Source organism: Bos mutus, chromosome 4, assembly GCF_027580195.1.
Source record: "Bos mutus isolate GX-2022 chromosome 4, NWIPB_WYAK_1.1, whole genome shotgun sequence".
Classification (NCBI taxonomy): Eukaryota; Metazoa; Chordata; class Mammalia; order Artiodactyla; family Bovidae; genus Bos; species Bos mutus.
Window position 1 is genome coordinate 26,464,255 of NC_091620.1, and position 16,486 is coordinate 26,480,740.

At 43.4% G+C, this 16,486-nt stretch overlaps 1 protein-coding gene across 1 annotated transcript; it reads right to left on the reverse strand.

The window, feature by feature from the left end:
- On the reverse strand, nt 1-8,849 carry GARIN1A (golgi associated RAB2 interactor 1A). Its single transcript, XM_005893669.3, has 4 exons — nt 8,670-8,849; nt 7,609-7,855; nt 5,960-6,078; nt 1-293 (listed from the first exon to the last, which is right to left on the reverse strand). The coding sequence occupies exons 1-4, from the start codon at nt 8,831-8,833 to the stop codon at nt 95-97; spliced, it is 729 nt and encodes a 242-aa protein (XP_005893731.2). The 5' UTR covers nt 8,834-8,849; the 3' UTR covers nt 1-94.
- Between the last annotated feature and the right edge of the window lie 7,637 nt (nt 8,850-16,486).

Genomic DNA, 16,486 nt, shown 5'->3' on the forward strand with positions numbered 1-16,486 from the left:
TACCTCTCCCAGGGTCATTTGGGCCACAATAGGAAAACTGCCCTATAGAAGTTTGTAACAAGTGCACTGAAGACCACCCTGTTTGGGCTAGGTGTTAGGGTCCCCAAAAATTCTCTCCTAAGGAACTGGCTACAGGAGCCTGTATGTGGTACTCATCAGCATTCTCTTGTTCCCAGAGACTGTGGCTCAAGGCGGCTCTCATGGGTATATTCGAAATGACGGGGGATGACGCTGGCGAGGATGTGTTGTCCTTGCAGTTGAAATTCTCTATTTCAGTGGCACTGTTGGTGTTTCTGGAGTAGCCCAGGAATATTGAAAGCAACAGAAGAAAAAGAAAGCATTGGTAAAAATCGAATTTTAAAACTGTTAATTATGTTTTTTCCAGCACAGATACCTTCAACCCAGATCTGGGTTGAAGTGAAAAGACACCAAAAAGAAAGTTAAAAATAACAAACAGAATTCAGAGAGAAGCATGATGAATTTTTTTTCCAATGAAAATAATTTTAGGGTTATTTAGCCACAGACAGGTAATATGGACTAATAATCTAAAAATGTCTTTGCCACGAAACACCTAGAACTGCTAGATAAAATATAATCAACATAATTTTAAATGTATCATTACATTTATGAAAACTAAAGTAAAAATCCCTGGGACCAAAAATTAAAGATCAGTGAGATATGAGTTAAAGCTGGGCTGCCTGAGGGACCGGCCAGTCTTGGTGACCCAGGCCCTGGGCTTATTATGCATTTGTTTTGGCTCTGCTGAGTCTTTGTTGCAGTGCAGGCTTCTCTAGTTGTGGGGAGTGGGGCTACTCTCTAGCTGAGCATGCCTGGCTTTCTCATTGTAGTGGCTTCTCTTGTTGCAGAGCACAGGCTCTAGTGTGCATGGATTTGGTTGCTCTGTGGCATGTGGAATCTTCCTGGACCAGGGATTGAACTCAGGTCCCCTGCATTGGAGGTGGATTCTTAACCAGTGGATCAAGGGAAGTCCAGGCCTTGGGTATTTATGGCCATGTGGGCCAGGAGGTTAAGTATTAGGACCCAGCTCCTGGGACATTAACTTGAGAGAGTTAATTCTTAGATAGGTTGATAAGAAGTCTGAAGCCCTCAAGGAGGAGAAGGGAACAAACTTTTTTTTCTATATTGCTTTATCTTAGTCACATGAGACATTTTTTTTTAAACTGTGAGTTCTAATGGAAACAATCTATTTCTTGTAAGACTAACTTTCTTTAAACCCAGAGCTAATGATTACACAAAACAACACATCTTTCTGAAGGGTATGTTTTTCCTTAAGCTCTGTACTAATGATTATGTAACAACAATGTATCTTGCTTGAGGACATGTTTCTCTTTCTTAACAGGAACCTTCTGTCTAATCTTGTTATCTTATGTTGTGAGAGTAGGTCTGGTATAACTTTCCTATTGTTAGTTCTAACCCTGTTATTTTAAAATGTATGTTGTGGTAAGACCTACTCTTAGTGAAAGAAAGTGAAGTTGCTCAGTCCGACTCTTTGGGACCCCAGAGACTGTAGCCCAGCAGGCTCCTCCATCCATGGAATTTTCCAGACAAGAGTACTGGAGTGGGTTGCCATTTCCTTCCCCAGGGGATCTTCCTGACCCAGGGATCAAACCAGGGTCTCCCGCATTGCAGGCAGACACTTTACTATCTGAGCCACCAGGGAAGCCCAAAGGGAAAAGTGAAATTGTTAGTCACTCATTCATGTCTGACTGTTTGTGACCCCATGGACTTTAGCCCCCCAGGTTCCTCTGTCCATGGGGTTTCTCCAGGAAAGAAAACTGGAGTGGGTTGCCATGCCCTTCTCCAGGGGCTCTTCCCTGTTGGTTACTAACCAACTTAAAAAGTATATAAAGCCTTGATAAGACTAGTGAGTGGGGCACTCTCCATCCCCCTTCTGATGTCTATATCAGAAGCTTTCTCTGTCCCTTTTCCACTGTAATAAAACTTCTGCCACATGAAGCTCTGAGTGCCTGAAGCCTTGGCCCTGGTTCTTAAGCTAAATTCTCTTCTTCAGAGGTCACGAATACAATACCGGTCAAGATATTTGCATAAGTCCAGGACTTTCAAAGCCACCTTCTTGACAAAAGGGGATACCAAGGACTTCCCTGGTGATCCAGTGGTTAAGAATACACCTGCTGATGCAGGGGACACAGGTTCAATCCCTGGTCTGGGAAGATTCCACATGCTACTAAGCCTGTGCTCCATGGCAAAATAAGCCACCACAATGAAAAGCCCCTGCACTACAGTTAGAGAGTAGGCCCTACTCTCTGCAACTAGAGAAAGCTTGGGTGTGTAGCAGTGAAGACCCTGTACAGTCAAAAATTAATTAATTAATTTAAAGGGGCAGGGGAATACCAGAAAGAAATCCATCCAGTGTCAAAGCCAACAGGGATTCTGGGTCAACTATACCAACTTGGATCAAAACAAAAGTCTCTGTTGAAAATCCTTATCCTAGGGACTGTCCCAATACTGGTTTGAGCTCTGAAATGATACAGGGTCCAATAACTTCCAAGCTGATAAACTAATATAAAAAATTTCTCCTGAGCCATTAATCTCTCTGAGGCATCTAACAGAAGCAAACTTACAATGGTTCTGTGGGGTCAAACCCTGCCCCTCCAATTTAGGCCAACATGAATCCCACAGATACAGGCCTGTTTGAGAAAAGCTCAGATAAAATATTACAGCTACAGGTAGCCCCAAGGCCCAGAGGGTCAGTATCTATGTGAGAGATAGCAGAGAGAAGCAACAGGGCATCTGACGTGCCTGTAAACAGGAGGGCTTCTACATTGCCTGCAGCTTCTCAGGAGAAAGTGCAACCAGCCAATTTGGAAAGAAGGAAACTGGGGAAGTAAGTGCAAGGGGTCTGTGGCACAGTCTGAAGAGGCTGTTGAAGTATGTGCCTTAAGAACTCTCAAAACCACCAGAACGCTCTCCCTTGCAGGACATGGACTCCAGAAATGGAATCCAAATTGAGTAGGACAGGAACAATAGAAGGAAAGGAAAGAGAAAAATCAGCTAAAAATAGGAACACAGCATGGGAATCCTAAAAAGCTTAAGTCCATAAACACTTCACAAAAGCAATACAAGAGGGCGCTCTGAGCCCAAACAGACAGCTATCTTGACCAACCCCTCACTCCAAAAGGTTTAGGAAAACCGTTTTGCATAAAAACAAGCATCAGAAATGGATCATAATCCAAGATTATACAAAATTATCTCAGGAAGAAAGAGGCTATGAAGCATCTTAACTCCTTACAGACAATGAATGCACGCTAAAAAGATGTGCCTGCTAAACAAATGAAAACTGCAACCCAGCATTTCAAAATGAGCTCACAATGAAGACAATGACAGAGCATATATGAAAGAGCCAAGTCAGCCAGAAGTTAAAGATTTATAAATGCGGTGGCAAAATTGAGAAAAGGATTAGACATTTCTAAAGAAACAAAAATTACTTCCAAAATGAAGGAACAAAGCAGCTAATGCCTTAAGAGAAAGAGGAGAGCAAAAGTCCTATCCTTGAGTTTCAGAAATAAGAAAGTGGCAGGCAATTAGATAGCAAAGATGATCCAACCCACATATAGTGAGCACACCTTAAGAGGAAATTTTAATATTATAATTCAAGAAAACAATCTTGAAGTCAGAAAAAAAAAAAAAAAAGACTGCTGAGTACATATAAAGGTGAATCATTACCTGGGAGCTGGTGAAGGACAGAGAGGTGTGGTGTGCTGCAGTCCATGGCGGGGGCGCGGAGAGTGGGACACAACTGAGCAGCTGAACAACAACAAATGGCCTGGGAGAACTGGCCTGGTGTGACCAGCACTGGGACCCCAGAGCAAGGCTGTGGGAGCACTGAGACAGAGGATGTGTGGCAAGTCCTTTGTACAGAGCTGCTGCCTCGTCCCACCCCAGCTGAAGGAGAGAGGCTTCCTGCAACCACCCAGAGCCCTTGAGCCGTGGTCCCCAGGGTCTGGGAAATTCAGTAGTTGGGGGCACAACTCCTGCCCAGGGAGCACGGAGGGTGGGAGAAATGGGAGAGTGGGTTTCTTTGATGATGGAGTGATGAGGATCTGTGTGCATCTGTGTCCAGGAGGCACAGTCCTCCGTCCAGTAGCCAGTCATTTTCCTGAGGATCAGATGTGAACTGTACCAGGGAGAGAGCCAGCCTAGAGCCACTGTGAACCCTGCCTGACTCCCTTAAAGGGGAGGGGACACTGACAGCTAGTGCCTGGAGGGCACGGATGCCTGCAGATCCAGGGCCTGGAGGGGGAGGAGGGGGGCTTGCCTTGGGGTGAGGGGTGTTAAGTGTATGGTGCATGTTAAGTTGCTTCAGTCTGTCTGACTCTTTGCGATCCTATGGACTGTAGACTGCCAGGCTTCTCTGTCTATGGGGATTCTCCAGGCAAGAATACTGGAGTGGGTTGCCATGCCCTCCTCCAGGGGATCTTCCCAACCCAGGGATGGAACCTGTGTCTCCTGCATCACAGGTGGATTCTTTACCTCTGAGCCACTGGGGAAGCCTGAGGGGTGATAAGTAGGGGATTTCAAATAACCCAAGGAAGCTCCTAAGAGAAAAAGTCAGTTTCAAAATCAAGAAACAAGGGGCTTCCCCTGTGGTCCAGTGATTAAGACTCCACCTTCTAATGTAGGGGATGCAGTTTTGATCCCTGGTCAGGGAACTAAGATGCCTCAAGGCCAAAAAGCCAGAGCATAAACAACAGATGCAATATTGTAACAAATTCAATAAAGACCTTAAAAATAGTCTACATCAAAAAAAAAAAAAACGTAGGGACTGACTTCCCTGGTGGTACAGTGGATAAAATTCCTGGTCCGGGAAGATTCCACATGGCATGGAGCAACTAAAGCCCATGAACCGCAACTACTGGAGCCCATGCACCTAGAGGCCATGCTTCACAACAAGAAGCCACCACAATGAGAAGCCTGAGCACGGCAACTAGAGAAAGCCACTGTGCAACAACAAAGACTCAGCACAAACAAAAGTAAATAAATAAAAATTATATTTTAGAAAAATCTTCAAAAATAAAATCAAATCAGAGACCTGAAGGAAAGGAGTGACAACCCAGTCCCCACAAAGAAGGGCCATCCTAATATAAGGCCATGCTGACTGCAGGGGGGTGATGTGGCCACTTCAGAATTTTGATAATTTTCAGGCACTGGATGTTTTAATTCCAGAATTGAGGCTGATTTTGCAGTTTAAAGGGACCAAAGGGCCTTTTTATATTCTAAGAAGGGGCCCATATATGCTTAGGGGGCCTGCCCAGAGACCAGCTTTTACTCAGGAGCAAGAGGAAGACTTCTCCCACTGAAAAAAAATTATAAAAGGAAGAACAAATTTTTGCATTTTGATGATGCCCTCCAAGTTGTACTTGTTCAATGTATTGACTGCATGATCTTGTGTTGGTTTTTCTATCACTTGTTACAGAAAGAATCTAACACAGTGACTTAGTAGATAGTAAAGCTTTGGAGCCAGCAGTAGTCTCCTCTATGGGTTAATGTCTATTCTGCCCATTTTACAGAATAGATAAGTGAGGCAAAGAGGCCTCAGGATTGTCTTACCCAAGGGACCCTTGCGAGCTGGGACTGTCAACATCTAACTCCATGAGTCTGCAATTATCACCCTTCTTTGAATTAACCTATTCATCCTCACTCCTTTTAGGAGTGAACATATGTTCATAGGATGTTCATATGAACATCTTCCATGTGAAAACACTGGGGTTTGCCTAGGGAATATTTAGATCAAGCAGCCACAGAGCCTGTTTCCAAGAACAGGCTTATAATAAAATGAAGCGGAAACATTACATGTAGAAGTCTAAAGTGAAGAGAAGGAACTGAGATGGGTAGGCAGAGGGTGTCACTGACCCTCCACCCCACCATGACTCTAGGCTGTGGGAAAGGGAAGCCAGGGCAGCCTGCATGGAGGACCCACCTGTGCACTGTGAACTGGGAAGTTCCTGAGAGGTTCAAGAAACGGTCACTGTTCTGCTCGGCAGCCAACAGCATGGAGCTCTCACTGGGCCGGGAGGATGACGGCAGGCTGCTTTCAGACTGGATGGAGAAATTGACAGTCAGATGACAGGGTCTGATCTCCAATTGCTCTTGGCCTCCTCAGGCCAGAACCTTGAAGAAATTCACTTGTGTCTTCCAGCCTAGTCCCAGGAACTGTTCCTTAAATGTTAAGCCCTGGAATCATCAGACCAAAAGCAGGGCCCCTAGCAGAATCTCCTCCTCTCCCTAATGGACTGTTTTGGCTACTCTGCCTAGAGCCAAGGTCTGATCCTTATGAACGAGAGCAGCAGAGCTGTAAGGGCTGACTTTGAAGTCAGTGACCAAGTACCTAAAGCATATCACTTAAATGCGATGAAGCAAGTGTTTAGATCTTGAAATCTGGAGTTTTAAGGCTATCTAATCTATCATGCTTTTCCTTCTTATGCTTCTACCCTAAGCGGGTACTGGGAAAGCCTTCTGTATGTCAAAAGAAAAAGGGGGAAAAAAAACCTTAAATAAACTAAAAGGGAAAACCAAATCCTTAGAACAAATATTTGCAAAAACCCATGATTAAAGGCTTAAAGTTCCTGACATATAAAAAGCTCTGTTTTATAAATCAACTTAGAAAAATGCAAAGTTGCCAACAGAAAAATGGCTAAAGAATGCAAAAGATAGTGCAAAAAAAAAAAAAATCAGCGTTCAAATTCATTGACAATCAAAGAGCTGCCACTTTTTTTTTAACCTGTCATATTAGACAAGGAAAATTTACACTTCTCAATTGTGATAAGGATACAGTGACACAGTCACTCATATTATTAGAGAGAGTATAATTTGGTATGAATTTCCTGGAAATTCTCTGACAATATGTATTGAGAGCCTTAAAAACATTCATACTCTTTGAATTCTGCTTCTAAATCTATTCTGGGAAAGCCATCAGAAACGTGGACAATACATATATGCTTGTTTTAGCATCAGTTACAATAATGAAAAGTTAGGAATTACTCTGAATGTCTGATATATTAGAGGAATGGTGAAGTAAATTTTAACTCATTCATACAACTGAATAGCATGAAATTATCAAAATGATGTGTACAAAGGGCTTTTGAAAGAAATGGGAAATGCTTATGATATATGATATAATCTAAACTGGAAAAAAAAGCAAAATTGAGAAATATATTTATATATGTAATGTCCTCAAGGTTATAAATTAAAAATTAAGATGAAAGACTAGAAGAATATATGCCAAAATGTTCCAAATGATTGCTTAGGGCTAGAGGAGTGGGGGTGATTTTTCTGTAATTTTCTGATTTTTCTTCAGTGAACATTATTCCTTTATAACAGAGAAAAAAAAAAAAAACCCAGAAAACAATTTTTAAGTGAGTTCAGTACTTTATCGCTTTTTAGGAAAACAAAATTACTTTTTAATGTCTGTAGACCTCAGTGTGGTGTGCGCATATCACTGACTTGAAAAAGAAGGCTGCTGACCCCCACACAGTGCTAGACTCTAACATCCATCCATTCTCCAGAGACGGTATATCTCCAATTCCCAGCTGACCCTATGGATCTTGGCAGGATCTTGGTGAAACTTACTGTTTCTGCTGAGCGGCAGGGCAACTTGGGCACCAGGCAGTGAGAGATTCGGATTCTTGGATCTTTGGTGGTGATGGACAGACCTCTCTGCAGAATGTTCACCAAACGGGTCCAGAACTGAAACACGGTCTCTGGGTATTTTTCGTGGAGCCTCAGGTAGTAGATCTTTTCGGTCACTGTCCTAACCCTTAGGATGCGCTGGAGCCGGTCATAGATTCGCAGTTCCACGTACTTCAGGGGCAGAATCCTGGGCACAATCAGGAAATTCCCATGACAGAGGCCCCAGTGGTTTTAATGAACCTTGCTGGGCTAACCCCATTAGACTCCTGCCTCTGTTTGGGGGATGCCAGAGAGCGAAAGCTTGTGGTCTGAGGGTGGAAATGATCACTAAAACCTATTCTCTGATTTCTAGAGCCTTGGTTATTAAAGAATCTGCTCAAACCAATAACAATGGCTGATGGCTGATGTATACAATCTCATTTAACCCTCACAACAACCCCTTGATGAAGGAACGATAAGTAGTATTAATTCCCTGTTACAGAATTTGAAACTGTGGCTCAGAGAAGCTAAGTGATTTGCCCAAGCTTAGATCTTCTTAAGTAGGAACGGGAACTAAGGTTTTCTGACTCCATCTCCAGGTCTCCTTCTCTCTAGATCCTGAGTAACTGTGCTGAAAGGAGAAGGAGAAGGATGGAGGTCTGGTATTTTACATCCAGTATTTTTTTTCAATTTCAATATCTCATAATCCTATTTGACTTTCATATCGCTCACCTTTCTTTTGAAAATCTCCAAGTCTATATTGACAAAACAAAAAATAAGCAAAAGGAAGCCAAGATTCTCAAAAACTAGGAAGAGAACAGGGAGTGGTGCTCTACCCCAGCACCAAGTACAGCACTTGGTACATACAGACACTAAACAAATATTTGTTAAATGAACGAAGGAAGTCTACGCAGTTTATAAGCTAAAGAACACTGTCCTTTCTTCTTGTCTAGAGACCAGTGGCAAAACAATTCAGTTGTTCACCCAGTCCCTTCCAGCACCTCCCTCAAATCTTCCTTTACCTGCTGAGGGTGATGACTGGGGCACTCCCAGGTGTGCTCCAGGTGGAAAACTGACCCTGGGGCCAGGTGATGTTGGCCATCAGGAGGATGTTGGGGAGTGGCAAGGAGGGTACAGACGAGGTCACCCCAAGGATCACAGTGGTTGGCCCTTCACAGTCATCCATCCAGTTCCCGGGCTTAGTGACCTGGAAGTTAGACCCAGGCACATGGAGTCAGAGAGAAACAGAAGACAGGGGTGGAAGATTACAGGTGTTAGCAAATGGCACTTCAACTTGGCAACAGGCTTGGAGCACCTGTGTTCTTGCACACTGGGCTGGGTCATGACCTGCCATCCATCCTTCCCGTGGGTTCTCCCCAAAGAGACTTTAGGTCACTGACAACAGGAAATTGGTCACCCTCCTTCGTGTCCTTTGCATGACTAACTTTAAAAGGATGTGCTGGTAAGACAAAGCTGATCACCATTTCATTTCTCCGTCCTTGGGCAGAAGAAGGCACACAGGTTTCTAATGATCTGGAAGGGGGATTATGCAAAGAAAGTTCCAGAAGGGGAGGAGAATGAGGAAAAAGCTGTTGAATGGGGAAGATCCAGGCAGCCCAACTTGAGAGAGGTTTGGGGAGCTTCCCTCAAGATGATGGTCAGTCTGGCTTGCTGCTGGGTCCTGAGAGGAATAAGGACCTGTTCTCTTGCAGCACTCAGGGCTGTGGAAGGACAGAAAGATGGCAGCCTGGCACTTGGGTGCAGTCTCAGCTGAGACACCCCCATACCTCACTGTCCAGGACAGGCAGATAAGCACCATCACTGTAGCGTCCAAGGAACCATGGGGATCAGGATCTAAGGGGGTGACCCCTATGTTCCCAAGACCAGAGGGCCTTATCCCAATGTCCCAGACTCTGTAAGACCATCTAGGCCATTCACAGCCTGTGAAGGATCTGGGCAACAGGGGAGAGCCCCAGCAATGCCTGAATTGTAGGTTTCCACAAGCCTAGTAGATGGTACTCTGAGAAAAGTGAATTTTGATTTTGAGAAGAAATAAGAGGAACATTTCTTGAAGTCCATGTTGTGGAATGAAATTCATATGTTCTACAAAACAGAGGGCCCCACACACAGAGTGATACATTAATGTTTGTGGGGGATGTTTCTTGGCAAGTGACGGTAGTACTGGTGATGCTGAGGAGAGGGGAAGGAGGGAGCAGCATAACTCTGGGCTGGATCATTTCAAGGCAGCTTTTAGCTCTGAAGAGCTAGCTTAAGCAGGCAGGCTTTTCCCCTCCCTGGCACAGTCTGAGTCTCCTGGGGCAGCTCAGGGATGGGGAAGACCCCGAGCTATGAACCAGCTCTCTGAGACCTGGGGGACCTCATCAGAGAGAGGCTCCCTACTCTGTGAAACGGTCTCCAAATTAAGTTCAACACCCACCTCCGATTATTTCCACCCTCTCTCCCAGGGTTCCTCATCACTTTTCAACTCCACCAAATAGATTCCTGACTGCAGACCCTCCCTGTGCATTCCAGCCTCCTGGCTTCACCCAAGAGCTTGAAAACCTTTCCCTCTTCCTGAAAGGTTTTCTCTGCCAACTCTTCCACTTACCAAAGTCTTAGGAACACCTCAAAGATGTGCTTTCCCAGAATACGGGGAAAGCTTCCACAACCGCCCATGTCGAGGGTTTGCTCTGCTCATGCTATAGGGCTCAGCGGGTCCAAATCCTCTGACATAGAGCTTTCTTAACAACTACCATTTCACATAATGTCCGTTGAACCTCCAAAGTCACAAGCTTCTTGGCCAGGGGCACTATCTCATCTCTCTTTGCATCTCCTGCCCCTCACACAGCTTGTTGACAAACTGGTGATGCTATACCTGCCACGGAGCACAGCGGGGTCACCAGCCAGACCACTGGAGGAAAGTGGGGAGCACGGATTGAAATGACCATCCCGTGCTCTTGGTGGCTCTATGCTTCTCAGGCCACACTCACTCGCTTGAGTGGGTCATATTACTACTCTTCTGGGGATCAGTAGAATCTGGGAAAGGCTAATTTATCCAGGACCTTGCTCTCACACAAGGGTGTTTTTAAGACATCCTAGAAAGAAGGAATTTGGGTTTCAGAGCAGAGATTCTGACAGCCGCCTTCACCCTCTTTAACCAGTCGGTATACACTGGTGGCCCCAGAAGGTGCCTGTGGACCTCCACCTCACCCCTGGAAAACGGGTCCTGCTATCTCCTTCTGCAGGTATAACTCTATTTCCCAAAAGCATCTGACCTGCAGGGAGGCCTGTGATCTGTAGGCACAAACCGAGGTGAACTTGGGATCTAGACACTCCTGTTTTCTCTGGCTCTACCTGCTTCCCTGCTTCTTCCTCCTCCCCACAGCTTTCAAAGGCTGTGGCATTTGGGGGCCAAACCCTGGGAATAGGCTTTGGGGTACAGGGTTGGGGGGAGAGGTTAGGAAAGGGGCCCTGAGCGCACAAGGGTACCTGGATAAAGATGCTTTCAAACACCACTGAGTCAGAGAACAAGTTGAATTCTGGAGAATGAATCAGTTGACAAAGGAGGCCATCTTCCACCCCAAGTTCCACTCCAGGGCCTGGTTCCCTGACCTCAGGTGGGAGGCCCCGAATTTTACTCATTGGTTCTTGGGAAGAATGGGCTGGGGAACATCTCTGGGGCTCCACGCAGACCCAGCCCAACTCCAAGGTGATGTTGTGACCTCTTCTCCCCCCACCTCCACAGTGCCACCCCTCCTGATGTAGGGCTGTCCCCCAGGCTGGGGGGTGGGGGACGCTGCAGGCTCACAATGGCAGGAATGACATCAAGGAATGTGATGGGTAACAACAGGAAAGGATGGCAGACAAGAGGCGAGGAAGGATTGGCAGTGAGCAGGGCGTGTCTCTCCCCTTTCCTACTCACTACAGACCAGCAGTAACGCAGCCTCCTCCATTCTTCACTCAGTCTCCTCACACACACACAAGGAAAATGAGTCTCCCAAGGCTGTGGCCTGATTGTGAGCTGCCAGAGTAGCAAGGGAGTCTCTCTGAAGCTTCTCACAAAAACTTTCTCTCTATGCATGACCTGTTCACCCAAATGCCAGGCCTTCACCAGGCCAGGGGAGGTCAGGATGGGGGCCACAATTCAACCCAATCTTTCCTCCCCATCTCATGAGATGAAAAAAAAAAATGTTTTTTTTAACATGAGGTTATTGACAAAGCAAAGAGGTTTATTTATTTGGAAGCTGTGAGTGAACGAGGAAGTATGATACAGTGTATCCTGGAGCATCAGAGAAAAGATCAAGAAAATCAATTGTTATCTTTTTAGGAATTTGAACGAGCCAGTTAAACACAGCCATTATTTAAAATTTAATAATATAAACTGATAATATTAAATAAGTTATATAAAAAGCAAGGTAATAGATGCCCAAACTCATCACTTCTTAATCATTTAACTCTATTTTATGTCTCTTTATTCCCTTGGGGTTATTGGTTTCTACTGGTAGAAATGGTATATAACGTTCTACCATTGCTTCTCTCTTCTCAGGGTGTACAGAAAGTTCACAGTGGTTGCTCTCTTGAAACCAGCCATGCTGGGAGGTGTTTACATGATGGAAATCAGCCAGTGCTAAAATCTGGCCTTAATTTATTGCCATTGTGATTGTCTAAAGGGATAAAGAAAATGTCAGTGATGCCAATTAAAAGAGTGCCTATAGCTGTTACGTGTGGACACAAAGAAAAATCTGAGGAAATGATCTTCCAGTATTTGAAAGGTATTATCTAAATTAGCAAAGAAGGTGCTGGTCATTAGCCTTAATAGAGTTCCAAAAGGCAACTTTGTTATTTCACATTCCCCTTATTCATGAATGTAAGTGGAAAAATCAGCCAGCATTCATGTCAGAACTACACTGACTTGTCAGTTACACAGGTTGGCTAGGAACACAAAAATCCGACAAAAGTCCACGAAAGCTTTCTATGAGAATCATCCGGCATCTGAAAGTTACAGTAGAATAGTGTATAGTCTATTGTTGTAAATTGTGTGCTTTAAAGTAAATTTTTATTAAGTAAAACGTTATACAGTAAGATTTTTTTAAAGAAAAAAAAATGTATACTTATATGTATTTCCCCTTTCCACTGCCCCCTTGGAAAGCTGGTGGTTAGACATTTAACAGCACCCCACTGTGGTGGTACCAACTACTCCTCTCCCACTGCAATCTTTGCCTGGTTCCAGGACATGAAACTTTCACTTAAAGGCATCTTCAGGTTGCATGAAGTTGAGGAGGGATGAGCCATTAGTTACCTCTCTCAGACGCTGGCTGTACAGCTACAGGCTCTCACTTGGTGCTTCAACAGGCCAACGGGTGAGTTCTCTTATCTTTTAAACTCTCAAGACACACACTGCTGCAGTCCACCCATGACTGCGCTTGAATCTTCTGCTGCCTCTCCTATCAGGAGGGAAACCCGCTTCTCACTGTTTTCCCAAAGCTGTGACATCAGAAGCAGGATTAGCTTATTTCTTCTTAAGACTCACTCATTAGAAGAGAAAATTCTTCTCTTTTATGGATGCAAAGTCTATAAGACCAGGGATTTAAACTTCAAACACTTCAAGACTATTACTTTCCTTTTCTTATCTCAGTGCACTCTGTAACATTGTTTCTCCTTTCCTTGTAAAAGGAAAAAACAAAAAACAAACAGGAAACTTCTCTTACAATGTTTGCAGCATAGACCAAAAATTTAAACGACATAAAGAACATCAGCGTGACCACTTATGCTAGACTACCTCACTTACTTGTATAGTAAGTTCTAGTGTTAAATAAGTGGAAGAATGTTCCCTGAAACACTGTTTGCAGTGACAAAGACTGGAGACAACTTAAATGTCCATCAACAGGGCAGCAGTTACGTTACGATACAAACCTAACCTTAACCCTAACCATAATCTATAATGAGGTGATGGTTTGCAGCCCATGAAAGAATAGGTAGCTTTGTATATACTGATAAGGAATGATTACCAAGACATTAAGGTAAAACAAGATGCAGAGAGTATATATAATATGCCACCACTTGGGTAAAAGGAATTTAAAAGAATATATACCCATATGAGCATGTTAGAACATGCCCAGAAACTTCTGGGAGGATAAAAATGTGGTTTTTTTGATTATATATATATCATGTGTATATATATAATATATATAATAATATATATTATATATAACGATCCTGGGATTTCTTTGGAGGAATGATGCTAAAGCTGAAACTCCAGTACTTTGGCCACCTCATGCGAAGAGTTGACTCATTGGAAAAGACTCTGATGCTGGGAGGGATTGGGGCAGGAGGAGAAGGGGGACGACAGAGGATGAGATGGCTGGATGGCATCACTGACTCAAAGGGCGTGAGTCTGAGTGAACTCTGGGAATTGGTGATGGACAGGGGGCCTGGCGTGCTGCGATTCATGGGGTCGCAAAGAGTCAGACACGACTGAGCGAATGAACTGAACTGAACTGACCGATACATATATAATATGTACATATATAGTATGAATATATTATATATATTCATAATATATATAATATATAGTATATATAGAATATACAGTGTATATATACACATATATACAGTATACATATACATTTATATACAGTACACATACATATATACACAATATATATACATATATAGTATATATACTACATACAGTATATATTATATATATACAGTATGTATATATATATATATGCTTAAATTATTTATCTTGAGCATGTATTTCCTTTTTAAATAAAAAGTTAAAGAATTATCCTACATATGGCCCTACAAATATTTGCTGAGAAGCAACTATGTTTGCCAAGGTATGCCACATGTTGGAAGAACCATTACTAACTCTAAAAGTAGTCTGATCAGGGTTGTGGACGTGGTCAGGGCTGTCTTAGACATAACTCTTTACTTGTTGAGGTTAAAACAAAAACAAAAACATATGTGAAGAAATACGGGTGGGAAACTTTCCAAATGTAATAGAAACTGTAAACCTACATCTATACAAAGAATAAGAACAGTACAAACTGTAAGTATGTAACTAAACTTTAAAAATATACATATTAAAATATATATTATAGGGCTTCCCTGGTGGCTCAGACATTGCAGAATCTACCTGCAACTCAAGAGACCTGGGTTTAATCCCTGGGTTAGGAAGATCCCCTGGAAAAGGAAATGGCTACCCACTTCAGCATGGACAGAGAAGCCTAGAAATTGTAAATATGTAAGCCCTCAATATGCCAGGAAATTTGGAAAACTCAGCAGTGGCCACAGGACTGGAAAAGGTCAGTTTTCATTCCAATCCCAAAGAAAGGCAATGCCAAAGAGTGCTCAAACTACCACACAATTGCACTCATCTCACACGCTAGTAAAGGAATGCTGAAAATTCTCCAAGCCAGGCTTCAGCAATACATGAACCGTGAACTTCCAGATGTTCAAACTGGTTTTAGAAAAGGCAGAGGAACCAGAGATCAAATTGCCAACATCCGCTGGATCATCGACAAAGCAAGAGAGTTCCAGAAAAACATCTATTTCTGCTTTATTGACTATGCCAAAGCCTTTGACTGTGTGGATCACAATAAACTGTGTAAGATTCTGAAAGACATGGGAATACCAGACCACCTGACCTGCCTCTTGAGAAATCTAGATGCAGGTCAGGAAGCAACAGTTAGAACTGGACATGGAACAACAGACTGGTTCCAAATAGGAAAAGGAGTATGTCAAGGCTGTATACTGTCACCCTGCTTATTTAACTTCTATGCAGAGTACATCATGAGAAACGCTGGACTGGAAGAAGCACAAGCTGGAATCAAGATTGCCGGGAGAAATATCAATAACCTCAGATATGCAGATGACATCACCCTTATGGCAGAAAGTGAAGAGGAACTAAAGAGCCTCTTGATGAAAGTGAAAGAGGAGAGGGAAAAAGTTGGCTTAAAGCTCAACATTCAGAAAACGAAGATCATGGCATCTGGTCCCATCACTTCATGGGAAATGGATGGGGAAACAGTGGAAACAGTGTCAGACTTTATTTTTCTGGGCTCCAAAATCACTGCAGATGGTGACTGTAGCCATGAAATTAAAAGACGCTTACTCCTTGGAAGGAAAGTTATGACCAACCTAGATAGCATATTGAAAAGCAGAGACATTACTTTGCCAACAAAGGTTCGTCTAGTCAAGGCTATGGTTTTTCCTGTGGTCATGTATGGATGTGAGAGTTGGACTGTGAAGAAAGTTGAGCACCGAAGAATTGATGCTTTTGAACTGTGGTGTTGGAGAAGACTCTTGAGAGTCCCTTGGACTGCAAGGAGATCCAACCAGTCCATTCTGAAGGAGATCAGCCCTGGGATTTCTTTGGAGGGAATGATGCTGAAGCTGAAACTCCAATACTTTGCCCACCTCATGCGAAGAGCTGACTCATTGGTAAAGACTCTGATGCTGGGAGGGATTGGGGGCAAGAGGAGAAGGGGATGACAGAGGATGAGGTGGCTGGATGGCATCACTGACTCAATGGACGTTGAGTCTGAGTGAACTCCGGGAGTTTGTGATGGACAGGGAGGCCTGGCATGTTGTGATTCATGGGGTCGCAAAAAGTCAGACACGACTGAGTGACAACTGAACTGAAGCAAATTTTTAAATATACATATTAAAATATATATTGTATATAATTTTAAGAGTTCTTTAAATAAGTTGTTTAAAAAATTACAACAGTATGTAACATCAAATTTAGAACACATGCAGAAGTAAAATATATGACAAGAATGGCACATTGAATAAGAGTGTGGAGATAAAAATGTACTGTTGCATGGCTCTG